The 16,223-nt window shown below is 33.0% G+C and overlaps 1 protein-coding gene across 1 annotated transcript; it reads left to right on the forward strand.

Moving 5' to 3' along the window:
- The first annotated feature begins 5,379 nt into the window (after positions 1-5,379).
- LOC143066426 (uncharacterized) lies at positions 5,380-15,921 on the forward strand. The gene is made up of 7 exons (XM_076239356.1): positions 5,380-5,623; positions 5,810-5,937; positions 11,297-11,353; positions 12,191-12,304; positions 12,874-12,930; positions 13,916-14,056; positions 15,516-15,921. The coding sequence occupies exons 2-7, from the start codon at positions 5,838-5,840 to the stop codon at positions 15,695-15,697; spliced, it is 651 nt and encodes a 216-aa protein (XP_076095471.1). The 5' UTR covers positions 5,380-5,623; positions 5,810-5,837; the 3' UTR covers positions 15,698-15,921.
- The last annotated feature ends 302 nt before the right edge of the window (positions 15,922-16,223 follow it).

The raw sequence follows: 16,223 nt of genomic DNA on the forward strand, positions 1-16,223 counted from the left end.
TTTATTGTGAAATGGACAGGATATTACAGAAAGATGTAAATATCAAATGACTAAGTCTACTTTTTTGAAGTTATAGATAAACCAATAAATTTCTAGGTAATTTTTCATTTTGTTTAAACAATTATCGAAAAGAAATGTTTGCCCGTTTCTAAGTAAATAAGGTCAAGAATTCGGTGAAGTTAACTGTAGACAATATTTTGACTACCAGAAGTGCAGTTTTTATGTTTAGCTGCGGAATACACGTAAAACATTCAAATTTGTTTTTCAAAAACGTTTAAAAAACAGAAAGTACAAATGTTCTTGCGAGAAATACTTTTCGGCCTTCTAATGACATACTTTGTTTACGGTGAGTATGATTTTTGTCTTCATCTTTTTATGCATATGTGTGTTGACATTGGCAGATATTGACTACGTGTATCAGATATATTTGTTTGTTTAGCAAATTAGAAGTTGTATAAAAATAAATGAATCAACTTTAAATTTATTTTGTAGTAAGGGTTTATAACAATGATTGTATGATTTTTTTTTATCACTGACAGAAGTGAAATTTCGTAACGATTAAGATTCCAGAAATCCTTAAATTGGCGACAATATGAATACTCTATAACCTCTACACATATTTTCATGTATTCTTAGATTGAAGAATCTCGCTTTATAATGGAGTGCATAATTTTCATACTTTAAACATTTTACTATATCAGATTTTCACTCCATTAGCTCAAAATTGACCATAGATAAATTTGGTTATTCTCATGTCTCTTTTGTTCTTTAAGCTTCTTGCATGTTAATGAACTTATACACTCAGAGCTTTTCTAATGACGGTAAATACAACAAAACGTTCCGGAAGCAACCAATTTATAAGTGTTTTCCCTCCTTTTTTGCATTGTAAAAAAACCTGTCTACTTAAGAAAAAAGTTCAACTGACACCATCATTTTTTCTCTCTCCGTGATTGCCAAATTTGTAACCAAAGGTGTAATAGATATAGTGCACTGCATATGGAAAAGCTGTCAGTAAACCAAAGTACGGGAAGACGATAATTACTAAGCAACTTACATTTTGAAGACTTGGATGTATAAAGAAAACCTATGTACAAGTGTACTTTTACCATTTTCAGCATTTAAACATAGTACATCTATTCATTAAATTCAAAGTATCAAATGACTTAAATGAAGGGTTGTGGTTTACAAGGAAATGATTTTGCCCTATCTTCAATTTCTGTGTAGTGTTTAGTCGACCATATTGTTCCTTACATCTTGACTAATGTATTTCTTGTCAAATCGTAAGTACCCTTTTATTAACGATTTTTGACCTTTTGACCTGTCGTCAAGTCTTAGCAAACACCCATGAATCAATGTTCTAAATAGTTAAAACGTAAAAAGATTGCAAATTGTTGTGGACAACTCTCTAGTAGAGACCAAATGATATAGAAGGGAATAATTATTAATTACAAAAACGGACAACGCAAAGCCAGCTATAAGTCCACGACATATAAAAAAGTGAAAACATTCAAATGAAAAACGACATTATTTATTCAATACAATTAACAAAAAAACAAAAATAACGAACATGGACAAACGACAATCAATGAATAATATGTTGCTGGCCTGGGAACGGTACATAAAAACATGCGCTCAATCCATCCCTTAACATTGGTGTTATAGCATAATAAAAGAACAAACTTTGCAGAGATCAGAAAATCAATCATTCGATACGAAGCCCGAATAAACTGACTGACATTAAATCAAAAGTCACAACGCACCGATATAAAAGAGGGGCGAAAGATACCAGAGGGAAGCCAAACTCATAGATCGAAAATAAACTGACAAAGCCATGGCAAAAAAAAAAGACAAACAGACAAATACAAGTACACAAGAAACAACATCGAAAACTAAAGACTAAGCAATACGAACCCCACCAAACACTATGATTGATTTCAGGTGCTCCGGAAGGGTAAGCATGCAGATTCTGCTCCACATATACCATCCGTCGTGTTGCTCATAATATTACAAACCCGGTAAATAGTCTAATTTGGAAGGTCTTATTCGTGAAAAGGGAAGAGGATTATAGTTGTGACATAAGAAAACATCTGTGACCTGTTGGTGACCTTCTGCTGTTTTTTTTTCTTTCTATGGTCGGGTTTTTGTCTCTTTGGCACATTCCCCATTTCCATTCTCAATTTTATCTGTGAAACGGTTTTTCCATAACGGTCAACCAACTCGTGATGTCGTCCTTAAAATTTACGAAGGGATGATTTCAACTTCACCATTTGGAACTCTATGTTCAATAGCTTCTTTTTGAGCAGCAACCCTCTATCAAGAAAATCTTGATAGGAAAAACAACCCCGGGAATATCGTATCAATTGGGCGATATGTATTCCGTATGCAGGCGCTGCTGGAATGTTGCTACAAAGAAATGAACAGTTCACAATTTGGAAGTTGAAATCATCTATTTTGTCGTTAAGTTTTGTTTTCAATGCATCCAACCCTCATTGTCAATTTCTAGATGTAAGTCAAGATATGAGGCAGACGTTACTGTATCTTTTATATTCTTTTTCTCTAGTTCGATGGGATAGATGCGTTCAACACAGTCACCAAATTTTGAAATATTTAGTGAAAGAACATCATCTATATAGCGGAGAGTAAAGTTAAAGGATATTGTAAACTACTTATCTTTCTTCATAAGAAGTTTCTGTATGAAGTCAGCCTCATAATAATAAGGAAATAAATCGACAAGAAGAGAGGCACACTTATTTCTCCTTGGAATGCCGTCGGTCAGTTGAAAACACATCCTTATACGTAACAAACGTGTGGCCAATCAAGAAATCAAGCATCTTGATAATGTCAGTTTCAGAGAATTTTTCTTTGAATCAAAGTGATTCGTTACAAAGTACGACTTATCCCTCCTTAAGACAATCTATGTTGGTCATTCTTTTTTTTTTATAATAGTCCTCACAGTTAATTTTTAGCTAGTCTCAGCCAATTTCAAATAATATATAAATCATGTTTTCTCAGACTGAAAGGGTTTGTTTGTTCATAAAAAGTTGGGTCATAATGAGTCTGGTGGTTTTATGAAAATAGGGTTGTTAAGAAATACTATAATAACAGAGACATGTAATTCAATTGTATTACATGTTTCTAATAATGACAAGTTACTTTTGTCAACAAAAAATACCAAAATTATTATCCATAATGGCTTTTTCAAAGTTTATTAATTCAATTTTAGTAAATGGCACTATAATACACATTGAAAATGGTACTTCTACGAAGATTGTATGTGGGACTGATGAATATCTCCGTATCTCCAAGAATGTAACTGTATGTACCAGGACACCACAGTCCGTTTACAGAACGTGTGAAGGTCTCCAAGAGTGTATTGTAAACAATTCATGTGAACATAGCATACCTTTTAAATTTCAGTGTACAGGTAGGTCTGAAACGTAACAACAAAATAATATAAAGCGTTTCACTTAATTTAAGATTAGTTGAATTTTGTGGAAGATTCTCTTTTTCTAGTGTGTGTTTTTTTTTTATAAATATTGATATCGTTTCGGTTGGTTACTCTGTAGACTATCACGTAATTCATTACTTTGACATAAATTATGATAGGATATATAAATATTGTTGGTCGACGATCAAAAATAAATCCTGTTAAAATACATGTGATGTCCAAGTGCTGTATCAGATTGAACTTTTGCGAAGAAAAGATTGGAATTAATCTTTGTTTTTAATTATTATTGCCGAGTTCACATAAAGGGACTTTCACATATTACACATCCACGCATATAATATTGACATGCTTGCATGCAATTGTTCATTAATTCATAATGAAACTGTCGAGGTCCAATGCAATTAACAAGATAAAGTAAGAGTTTCACAGAAAAGATACATGTATTCAATTTTTGTAGAACTTTTACCCCTCATTCATTCTTTTAAATAAATTCATCATATATTTATATATAAATAGTTGCAAGGTGGGAAACTATATACAAATCCAGTATATCCCTTCAAGGCATATTCAATATGTCAGACAGCGGTATTATGAAACCCGAAGGAATACCTATCCGTAATGTTCATGAATATACAACACAAACCTGGAGGAACTGGAAACGTAAGCATGTTTACCTGGTAAGTACGAACAATACGTTAAACACTACTTTAATGCAATACTAGTAAATAAAACGTTGTCACCAAAGGGATCAATAAAAAGGTGAAGTTAATATGGTATGAATGTTATGTTCTGCTACTCATTTAGTTTTAACATTTTTATTCATAGTGGATAGGAAAACAACTTATGGCAACAATCAATCCTTTTCCCCTTTGCGGTTTGAGTGCTGCTTTGTAGTGGAATAAGTCTGCTCTTTTTCGAAATCTACCAGGGTGTATTTTACGTGCAAGAGATATGGCTCTCTCTAATCAAGGGTCGGCCACTTATCGTCCCCTTCCAACGGACTATCGTCGTTTCTCAAGAATATACTGGCAAATGGTGTCGAGGAAGAGCAGAAAATACAGTCCTTGAAATTTTTCTCCCCGCAGCGGAGATAAAACCAGGAACCTTTGTGGTATTATCCCGATGCGCTATTCACTAAACCTGCTTCTCCTTTGTCCAGATTTTTTCTGTAAATAAGCCGTTTGGCGTAAAATTTGGATCTAGCATTACAGCCAAATTTGATGAAACCTTTACCATCACCTACTCAGCTTTGTCAATACTTTTTAAGATAAAACACTGAACACTCGAACAACAATAGGTTTTAAAAAAGCAAGCACACGCCTATCTTCTTTTTTAGGTTTCCATTTTTTCAAAATCACAATGTTATCTCAGGTTAAGGGAGGTTTGGGTGCCCGAAACATGTTCAATCCCACCATTATCTGTATTTACCTTTTCCAAATTCAAGTATTATACCACATCTTCTTATCTTTATAATGACATCGTTTGGCTTCTCAGAGCCTTTTTACACGCTGAAGCATATTTACGCATGGCTGGTGATGCACCCATAACAGGAGATTTGCTATATGAACATTACTGAGTTACCCATGAATCAATTATGTGTTTTTAAAGTAAATAGTGTGTGCAAGAAGATGATATTATGAAATTACCATCATATTTATCAATCTATCAATTGAAACTCTCCATGGCAAATTTTACTTCCAAACCATGCTATGAGTCAAGATGTTACAATCGGGAAAATTAAATGATCTATTACAGTAAAGATCAGGCGACAAGCAAGGTATCTAAAAGATCCAATACTGCGAAAACATGTCGATAGTGAGGTGTAACAAAATACATCGTATTTGTCAGGCAATTTGTGACGGTACCGTAATACATTTTAAAAGTGTTTGGATGGTGTTTTTATGGAGCTTTGAATTGATGTTTTCTTCAGATCTTTTTCTTTTTTTAAAACAGAATACCGTATTAACAATGATTTCATTTTCAAAAGTTGAGAGGATGTTATCGTGATACTATAAAGAGAAGCTTTGAATTTTAGGTAAATGTGACATTCTTCAGACAGGAGAAAGTAAAGCAGGTCTATGTTTTTCGAAAAAGTGCGACCAAGTTTTCCACATTTCACTCAGATAAACTGCTACGCGAATCTCGTCGAGGATTAGCAATTCAGAATAACACGAGGTAAATATATTTTTTTAAACAACAATACAAATATTTTATTAGAAAATAGTTTCCACATATACAAAGATAAAGTTAAAATAAAAAATAAAAATGGACATTATCAATTTCTCGATAACTTTCGTATAATAACATCATTGGTGTATTCTCTTTCCTTCTTTGATATATGTGTTTGTTTTGTTCTTATAGTTACCGTAATTGGTGTGTTTTATCCAACATGTTAATAGTAGCCACACCGAGCTATGGACAGAATACTATTTTTTGTGTACAAGTTATTGGAACCTCAGGTTTATCCTTTATCAGTCAAGACGATCTGGGTAAGTGTTAAAGGGGGATTAATTGATTTTGTTATCTGGCAAGTTAATGAAAAATGAAATATAACACGAAAATGAAAAGTAGAATATATGAAATCCATCGGAAAATGGGAGTATGGAAGAAGCTTCTGTATAAAGTCTGCCTCATACAAATTAAGGAACAAGTCGGCAAGAAGAGGAGTACAGTTGGTTCCCACAGGAAACCGATTGTTTGCACACCAAATATTATACTAATATTGTCATAGGAATAACAAATTTGGACAATACCGGTTTCATCCGAATGGAAGTTTACAAATTTAGAATTATCCCTCCATCATACAAGATACGTGTGTGTACGTTGGTAATCCTTTTTCTAAACTAAAGAAGAATCAATTCTTTGGTTTGGGAATACTTGTGTCAAGGGCAGAAAGTCAAATGTTTTAATACTCTTGCAAGAGGATACATACTTAGATTGCCAAAACTCTAACAGATCTTGTACTTTTTTAGTTATCTACATCTGGTTCACACGGACCACATAGAAGTTACTTTCCTAACAACTTTGAAGCCCAGTTTTGATTGCCGATTAAATTTAGGTAAATTTCGTAGGGAATGTAAGTCGAGTTTTTAAGTGAATTGTCAATACCTAATTAAGTTTTATGACGTAGCATGTGTAATTTAATTACACACAAAAACTATGTTGTTAATGGCATTCTATGTGGGTGCCACTATATTTACCATGGAGGTATGACACACGCAAGTTCTTCACGACATGAGAATACCATATTTTTAAATAAAGGCAACAGTAGTATATCGCTATACCAGTCAAACGTTGAGATTATATCATAGCAGGGATGGGGTCGATTACTTTGAAATGTAATCGATTAAATTACAATTACTTTGCTTATAAAATGTAATCGATTACATTACATTTACACCTTATTTCAAATGTAATTGACTACATTAAATTACTTTTCTTTAAAGTAATCATGATTACTTGTGATTACTTATGATTACATTGTAAATTGTAATATTAAAGAATTTCTAATAACTTTTTATCCTCACGAAAAAGCCCATTTTGGTGATATTTTTTAAAGCCATAATTTATTAATCTTATTAGACAGTACAGTGTAACATTTGTAATTTAATAACATAGCTATAGACAAGTGTCCTTTCTCTATGTAAAAGATATAACTTTGTTTTTTCTACAAATTTTAACCAACTGCCCAATTCACCAAGAACCTGGAAAAATAATGAAAAATCAATTAAGTATAGTTTTATTGTCTAGGAGGGCATACTTGGGAGAAATCCGTTTGCGCGAAAAATGCGTCCTTTTGCGCCACAACTTTTTTCTCCAATGCTACGTTTGCGCCACCTGCTTTAAAATTACATGGTATCATTTGCGCCAAAAAAAAAACATACGATTGCGCCAATTAGAAGAAAAATGACTTCCCTCCACCTTTATTCTGTCTTAGAACCAGCACGGGAGACATGGAAGTACAGGAACTACCAATATTATAGTTTGAGCTTTACAAGATCTACAAAAAAATCCCACATGTCCTGCAGGTGCATAGGGTACACCATCCAGCACTTACGAGAAACCCTCATATAGTCGGCTATAAAATGCCCCGAACATAAAAATATGAAAAAAATCAAACAAATCTACGGAGTTATTTATAACAAAATAATTTACGAAAAAAACATGACCGAGATGAAACAACAACCACTGTTCCTGGCTTTAGAATGGCACATAAAGAATGTGGCGGCCTTAAACTAAACCCTCCCCCAACCCAACATAGGACAGAACACCGCAAGAATAAACTGTAAAATATTAGTTGCAATTGACTTCACTAAAATGTTGGTACGCTGCACAATAATCACTTACATAAAATCAGTAGACACAAAGCACCGAAATAAAAGTAAAAAGTATTCGCTGTTTATACTGAAAAGTTCCAAAGCCAGTGAAAATGTAGTCTAGTCGTACTGGTGGACATTAATTAATGGTAAACAGGCTGGTGAATATGTACACAGACGTCTGGACATATATATAGACAGACAGTTAAAAATGAAAAAAAGACTAGGGGATACATAGAAAAACTAGTACACAGAAAGACAGACTAGTTGACACATAGACAGACTGATAAACCTGTAGACAGACTTGTGTAAATGTAAATAAACAAAAATGTATATATAATAAAATTAATATTTTAATTAATTAATTAGTAACACTGTTCGGTTTAATTTCCAGACTTGCGTATAAATATAGTAAAATCTATATTATGGGGGGAAAGATTGGCATGGGGAAAAAGTTTCTATATGTATATGTATTGTCAACTTTTCGCAGGGGAAGAATGACAATGATCCAAAATTCCCCCGGGGGAAACATTGGCTCATGCCAGTCTTTCCCCCGGGGGAAAAACTGGCATGGGGGAAGAATGGCTATATAACACCGGCAGTTTACACGGCAAATGTTTCCTTTTCTGAAACATATCTTCTTCTTACTGTTGCTGCTCGGGTATACTTCCCAAATTATTGTATGTAGTTAGTAGCTTGTAACTTCACTTTATTGTCCAATAAACACAAAAATAGAAGGATGAAATGCATAAAACAGTTCAATGTAATTCTTGTGGAGTGCTTCTGCTCCATTACTGATACGTCTTGCGGTAGATACATGTAGTTTCAGCCCATACCCATGGTGTCATCAACATATGTGACTAAAACATAATCAGCAAATGCTTCTATGTTCTTCTCTTTTTGGCATATCTTGTATTCAATATTCAGCAAAGCAATACGTTTTCTTCTCCCTGTGTATATGGACTGTCTAATGCATTTTAAGTCATTTCTCTCCAGAGGCTCATCTACATGGTGAAATATCTCCGAACATATGATACTTTTTAAGCCAAAAATAAGAATAAATATATATATTTATGATAGATATGTGCATGATGTGTACAGGTAAATTGGCGCAAATGAACTCCGAATATTGGCGCAATAGATACATTTTGAAAACAAAATTTGGCGCAAATGATACCCTTGAAAAACAGTAATTGGCGCAAAGGGACTGCTGCCAAATAATTGACACATCCATAATATGTTTACAGGTGTTAATCACTACTTCCGTTTTTTTAATAAACAATAGGTGAGCTTGGGTATTAAAATTTTATTGTCTTTATTGCAATATAAGCATGCAAGTGGTTAATTGTCATAATTTGTTCGAAAATTTTGAATTCGTATATATATCATAATATTTATGGAAAGCAAAATTTATTAAAATTTTCAAAAAATGAAATATGATTTTTAAGTCCATTTTGAATTGAAAGGACTCGTGCATTTATGTATGTCGACCCTCAAAGTCAAATTGGAACTAAATGTTTTCTGCTTTTGAATTTCATTGTAGTTTTATAAAAATATTGGGCATACTTATATGAAATTGGAGTTAATATCAGAAATGTTCAACCAATGAAAAAAATGCTTTCAAGACATACTCTTATATCATAAGAGCTCAATCTCCCAAACACTGTAAAGCGAATTCCTTTAGTAAACTGTTAACAAAATAAAACACTTGGTTATACAAAACTTGTTATACATATGATACTATTTATCTCATTAAACAAAGTCCAATCATAGTGAATACTAGTTTCATGATTTTTTTATTCAAGCTTTACATTTTCATATTGACAATCAAATACTATTTTCCTATATACCAGTATTTGTAATCAGCAAGTAATCATATGAATGTAATCTTAAAGTAATCTAAAAGTTATCATGATTACACCTGTTTTTGGCAATGTAATTGATTACAGTACGATTACTTGTAATCAGAAATGACATGATTACTGATTACATAGGATAACACTGCAAACTGTAATCGATTACAGCTGATTGCGATTACTGATGCCGATTACCCCATGCCTGTATCATAGTGGTTTCAATACACTGAAAGTGACACTTCTAAACATGTAACAACTTGATGACATTCTCCATTGGATAACACGTGGCTTAAAAGGACAAGTACATCTTAGTATATATATAATTCGTCTATTATTAATTACAACAGTCTTAGATCTTCAAATTTGCGTAATCTAATTTTTGTTTTTCCCTCAGTGGGATTATAACCCTTGCTTTTCATAAATATGGTCTAGGGCGCTGGACACAGTACGAAGTCACAAAAGCAAGGCTTCGATTCCCGCTGAGGAATGTACTAATGTAAACTTGAAGATTTAATATTGCTAGATTTAAGCCGAATTTATATATAATGGTGTAAGCCCTGTATAACAACTTGTCCGTCTGAAATTTGTCACATTTTAAAATGTGCGTAATAAAATAAATATATGATTTGGTAACCCTACAAAAGCTGACGAGGAAAGGCATAACATTGACCACAGAAAGCTATATTTTTATCTTGCCTATGTGGTCGAGTGATCAAGGACGTTGGACACGGTGTAGATGTTGTTGCCACGATATCACAGAAGCAAGGGTTAGAATCTCTGTGATGGAAGAACAAACATTTACTATCGCAAATTTGAAAGTTGAACATCGTTGGACTAAATTTGAGACTAATTATTGATCAGTTGTAGAGTTGTCATTTGTTTAGACGTACTTTAGACACTTCAAATAATTATCTGTTTTGACATCTTACGATCTCCCAATTGATACGATATTCCCGAGGTTGCATTTCCTATCATGATTTTCTTGATAGAGGGTTGCTGCTCACACAGAAGCTATTAAACCAAGAGTGCCAAATGTTGAAGCTTAAATTAACCCTTCATAAATTTAACGGACGCCTTTTCGAGTTGGTTGACTGTTATGCACGTATAGTATCCGTTTCACAGATGATAGCGAATATGTTCCCGTTCTCTTTCACATATGTGACCTACCGAATTAGACTTATTACCGTTTGTCCTATAAACGACGGGTGTCGAATGTGGAGCAGGATCTGGTTACCCTTCCGGAGCACTTAAGTTCACCACACTTATTGTTGGGGTTCGTGTTGCTTAGTATTTATTTTTCTGTGTAGTGTTTTGTGTACTACTGTTTGTTTCTTTTTTTACCTTGGCGTTGTCAGTTTATTTTTGATATACGAGTTTGAATGTGACTCGGGTATCTTTCGTCATTTTTTTTAAAATGTAGATTTTCCCAGACCGTTATCTTACTGTTTACACATTTGTTTTTATTGTAACGAAATCATGTAATGTCACGTTTAAAATTTCTAAGTTATATTTACCCGCTTAAAGAGATCTATTTTATTAACTTTTCAGAATGACACATGGATTTCAGAATCATATCATACGATAAAATATTTAATATTCCAATTTTTGCTATATATCAATTCAAAAAACAGGTAATTCTAATCTGGATCAGGCAAGATACGATCTTTATGTTTCAGGAAATTCTAAGTCGAATATATATCCAGATTCAGTTGTTGTGTCTTTTCTGACTAAAAGTAAGTATAAAAATTAAAAGTGATTTAGAAATTGAAATACAAATAATTTTAAAAGAAACTTATCTTAAAAAATAAAACTGCTTGGTAAAACTGCCAATGATTTCAACGTGCCATTTTAGAAGCATGAAATAAGCTGTGCATGTAGTAATTTTGAGTAATGAATGGATACCCGATATCCGTTGTTTTTCTAATAAGTTACATTTTTGTGATTTGAGTGCAAATAACTGAGACAACAGTAATAGGAATTTTTTTGAAGGTAGCTAGAAAGTAATATTACAAAAGTACTTAAGTCCGAGCAAAATTCAAAAAGGAAAGTCGTTAATCAAATGGCAAGATCAAAATCTCAAACACATCAAACGATGGATAACAACTGCCATATTCCTGACTTCTCATGTATTCCTTTACTTCTTATGTCTGCATTAAAACCCTTGTATTTGCATACCACAAATAAGTGTTATACAACCACAGGCAATGCCCCCAACGTAATAATGGACAACAAATGTCATATTCCTGTAGGTGGTCCTACAGGAATATGACATTTGTTTGTCACGATTGAAATCCGCCAAAATTATGAGTGCTTACACCTTCAATACTGATCATTTGTTCGTTTCCTGTCTAACATGAAAAGACTTGAGTTATAATGCAAAATGTGAATGAACGCCTAGACATCTCTGTACACATATCCGTTGGTTTACTATCTCATTAATACTTACCCTCAAATACATTTGTTCATACCTGTCCTGGTAACAGTTAATATATATGTTTCGGTTCACACATACGAATTATCGGTATTTCTGTGATTATTTATTTATTATCTTAATTTATTTTTTCAACAAGGAAATCCACACAGTACTCCTACCAAAGATTCCAGAACAAATCCATGTCCCGGATTGAATCCCCAATCAGAACAGTTCTACACTAATGTGACTATTTGGAAAGGGCTCGAAGCAAGCAAGTAAACTAATGATTTAAAATTATTACTAATTGGACATATAACTGACGGTAGAAGAACTTAAGTACAGAATTGCACTGGTCTCTGAATTTAAATTCAAGTTTAATCAACTGTATACTGAGCATTACAATTCTGTAACAAAAGTTTGAGAGGAGTCTAACAATTGTGAAAATTTTCAAAGCGGAAACCATCAATACACATTCAGAAGCGGATAAAAGAAATAGCAAACAATCTACTTCTTTTTTCTTTGCTTAAAATAATCTATGATAAGATATATTTAACAACAAAATTAAATAAAACCCTATTTTCTTTGTTGCATATAAATTTCCTGCTACACTTGAAAATCAAATTTTACCAAGAGCAAAGTCAAACTTCTTTACAATACTAGCTCATTTTTATATAGAAAATATGAGCCAGCTAAACATTTTACTTTTTGAATGGTTAAAGTAGAGATTAACAGATATTCGACATCAGCACATCTATCTGTATATGTATTGGCACGTGTAGAATCCTACTAAGCTTTTATACAAATATATATCTATAAACCATGATTTATTTTCATCATTAGAATATGTTTGTACCTGTGATTGTAAAGATACGTCAGCAACTGTGAATAAAAGCATCAGTAAGTTTACAAGAGATCTAAATGTAGACAGAATTACTTTAGTAGAAAATCATTTTGTGTACAATGCTGCGATAATCGGCTGCATTCAATAGACAAAAAATGTTGCACAGCTAATTGTGACAGTTCATTGTAAGAAATCGGTCTTAACAAAATCAGTTACGGACATCTGCATTCATGACCAAAAACTGATGTTTTAAAACGTTTTATCTTCAAAAAGAAAGTTTCGTTTCATCTTTCATATTCATCGTACACAAAAAAGAAGGTTAAGTGTAAAAGGGTGTTGATTGTTTAAATGCATTGTAGATTTTACACAGTGAATTCAACCACATAAAGTGTCTTATTATGCAGTCACTATATAGATCGACAAAAGTGCGTCGAACTGTACAAATAACGAAAGACAAATTATATCAGAGGACTTAGAATAGATCACATGCATGATAAAATATCTCCACTAAATATGAAAATAAACTTTGATGCGTCCGAAGCATTTCTTGGTTTGTCTTCATCAGGAACTAAAAGGATGTGTTAGTATATAGTTATCAAAGGTACCAGGATTATAATTTTGTACGCCAGACTAAATAAGACTCATCAGTGACGCTCATATCAAAATATTTATAAAGCCAAACACGTACAAAGTTGAAGAGCATTAAGGATCCAAAATTCCAAAAAGTTGTGCCAAATAAGTATATGAACACATGAAGATTTATTTGACCAAAAGATGATCGATAAAGAATAACCAAACATTTTGGGGGGTTTTCGTGCGACACATGTGATATACACATGCTACGTACATACGTCGTAGGACGCCAATACAGATAGTTTGTACAAATCTAGTTGCCTGTTGTTAACGTGTTCTGTACGTTATATTTTATACATATTAATAAATGACACACCTAGATATACTTTCATGTGCCATTTAGCACCAGGACACATTTGTTTTTAAAGTAGATACTTTAGTAAACATAAAACCTTTGCTATTTTCCAGATGAATCTCAGTTAAGATTACCTTGTGACTGTTTGTGCGACGTATATTCCGTTGTATTCCCAATCATTGGTTCGCCAGGCATGAAAAATATTATATTTGATTTAAAAGAATCATTATCTATTCCAAAACATTCTTTAACATGTAGGTATACAAGGCATTAAAATTAACGCTTAAGATAACCGCACAGTTCAATGTGACTATACAAAAAGTCAAAAATCGTCTAATTCTAACTTACACCCTTAGTTAATCACATTATTTATGAATAGAAATCTGATACTCAAAATGTAGTAAAATGTTAGTGAAAGTGCAGATCACGGAGTAAATGGCCAACTGTTTTAGGCCCTGTATTTTTTCCGCTCACATGATCTCCGTCTAAAAGAGGGACGAAATATACCAGAGGGACAGTCAAACTCATAAATCGAAAATAAACTGACACGTCATTGCTTAATTAAAATAAAAAAAAGACAAACAGACAAACTATAGTACACATGACACAACATAGAAAACTAAAGAATAAGCAATTCGAACCCCACAAAAAACTAGGGGTGATCTCAGGTGCTCCGGAAGGGTAAGCAGATCCTGCTCCATATGTGGCACCCGTCGTGTTGCTTATATGATAACAAATCCGGTAAATAGTCTAATTCGGTAGGTCACATTCAGAAAAGAGAACAGGATTATAGTTACGACGTAATGTACATATCCGATATCATTTGTGAAACGGTTATTCCATAACGGTCAACCAACTCGTGATGGCGTCCGTAAAATTTACGAAGGTAAGATTTTAACTTCAGCATTTGGAACTCTTGGTTTAATAGCTTCCTTGTGAGCAGCAACCCTCATCATGATAGAAAATCATGATAGGAAATGCAAGCACGGGAATATCGTATTAATTGGGAGATATATACTCCGTATGCAGGTGCTGCTGGAATGTTGCTACTTAGAAATGGAAAGTTCACAATTGGAAAGCTGAAATCATCTCTTTTGTCGTAAAGTTTTGTTTTCAACCGACCCTCATTGACAATTTCTAGATTGAAATATTGAAGGGTCGATATTATATGCTTAAATAGTGTTTCACAATTTCACATATTTCTATAAAATCAAAGGTCTACATGTTGCTGTCAAACGCATTATGAAGTAAATTTCAAAATTGATATGTATTTGTCAATTTCGCATCTAAAGGCATCATATACAAAATGAATTAAATTGTCCCCGAAAGACAATAAACAGCTTTTCTTCTAACAGTATTATGTTTCCTACCTGTAAAAGTACAACATTTGCGGTTTTGGAATTCCAGATGTGTTCATTATTTGATAACAGGTTTAGAAATAAGCCATGGTATCGTTTAAGTACACATATCTGAAAAGAGTAGAATTGAGTTGTACTAAAAAGTAAAATAACAAATGCATGCGCAAATTATAAATTTCCCTCACGCACAACCTTTGCAAAAAATGGAAAAAAAAATGATTGAATCAATTTTTCAAACTTTTGCTACTTGATCTATTTCTTTTTAATTTTGTTTTATTTAACGATCATAAAACGGACAGAACATGCAAAACATTACACTTGTGTATCTTGAAGTTGTATTCTGTCTATTGACTAGCTTTCTATCGAAGTAAGACGAGCATCTCTGATCAAAGACCAGAAGCTGTAATTATGGGGTCATTTGCTGTGATGATACTGATCCTCTGTGTGTTACTAGTATTTCTCCTTGATATTGGCAAATGGAGAATTGAGAAACGTCAAATGAAAACAAAGACGAAAGAAAGCTTTAGGAAGGGTTAATAGATGTTATAGAAAATTATAAGTGTAGTACATAAACAATAACAACATTGATTATTTGCGCCTGTACCGCATACTTTCTCAAGTGTAAATAAGAAACAGATTCTGACGTCTTCATTCCATCTCGATTTCTGCATTATTAAATAGACATTGTTTTACTTGTTACTTACAATGTTAGTGATTTATAGTCCTCTAAACCTTTGCTATTCAATAAAATACTGTCTTAACCAGTGTGATAGGTGTTTTTTTTTATATGAGTTGCTTACTTGGTATTAAAAAAAAATAAAACTCAGAAATCCGCTCGTGTTTATGGATTTTGGGAAAAGAATATAAAATTTGGATAGGAATTCACAATACTAAAGGCAACAGTAGTATTCCGGTGTTCGAGAGAAAACAAATCCGGGTTAAAAACCAAAACATACGGAAACACATAAAATATAAGAGGAAAACAAAGGAATAACAGGACCACCGAAGTGTAACAAAATCAAATACCAAAACATAGGGAAACACATTAACCACAAGAGGAAAA

The sequence above is a fragment of the Mytilus galloprovincialis genome, chromosome 3, assembly GCF_965363235.1.
Source record: "Mytilus galloprovincialis chromosome 3, xbMytGall1.hap1.1, whole genome shotgun sequence".
Classification (NCBI taxonomy): domain Eukaryota; kingdom Metazoa; phylum Mollusca; class Bivalvia; order Mytilida; family Mytilidae; genus Mytilus; species Mytilus galloprovincialis.

Bases quoted from the DNA above. Each gene is read 5' to 3' on its own strand.
- LOC143066426 (XM_076239356.1), top strand. From the start codon at position 5,838: ATGTTAATAGTAGCCACACCGAGCTATGGACAGAATACTATTTTTTGT. The intron at 12,305-12,873 runs GCAAGTAAACTA...TTTCATCATTAG, and splicing joins TTGGAAAGGGCTCGAAGCAA to AATATGTTTGTACCTGTGAT. The intron at 12,931-13,915 runs GTAAGTTTACAA...GCTATTTTCCAG, and splicing joins AACTGTGAATAAAAGCATCA to ATGAATCTCAGTTAAGATTA.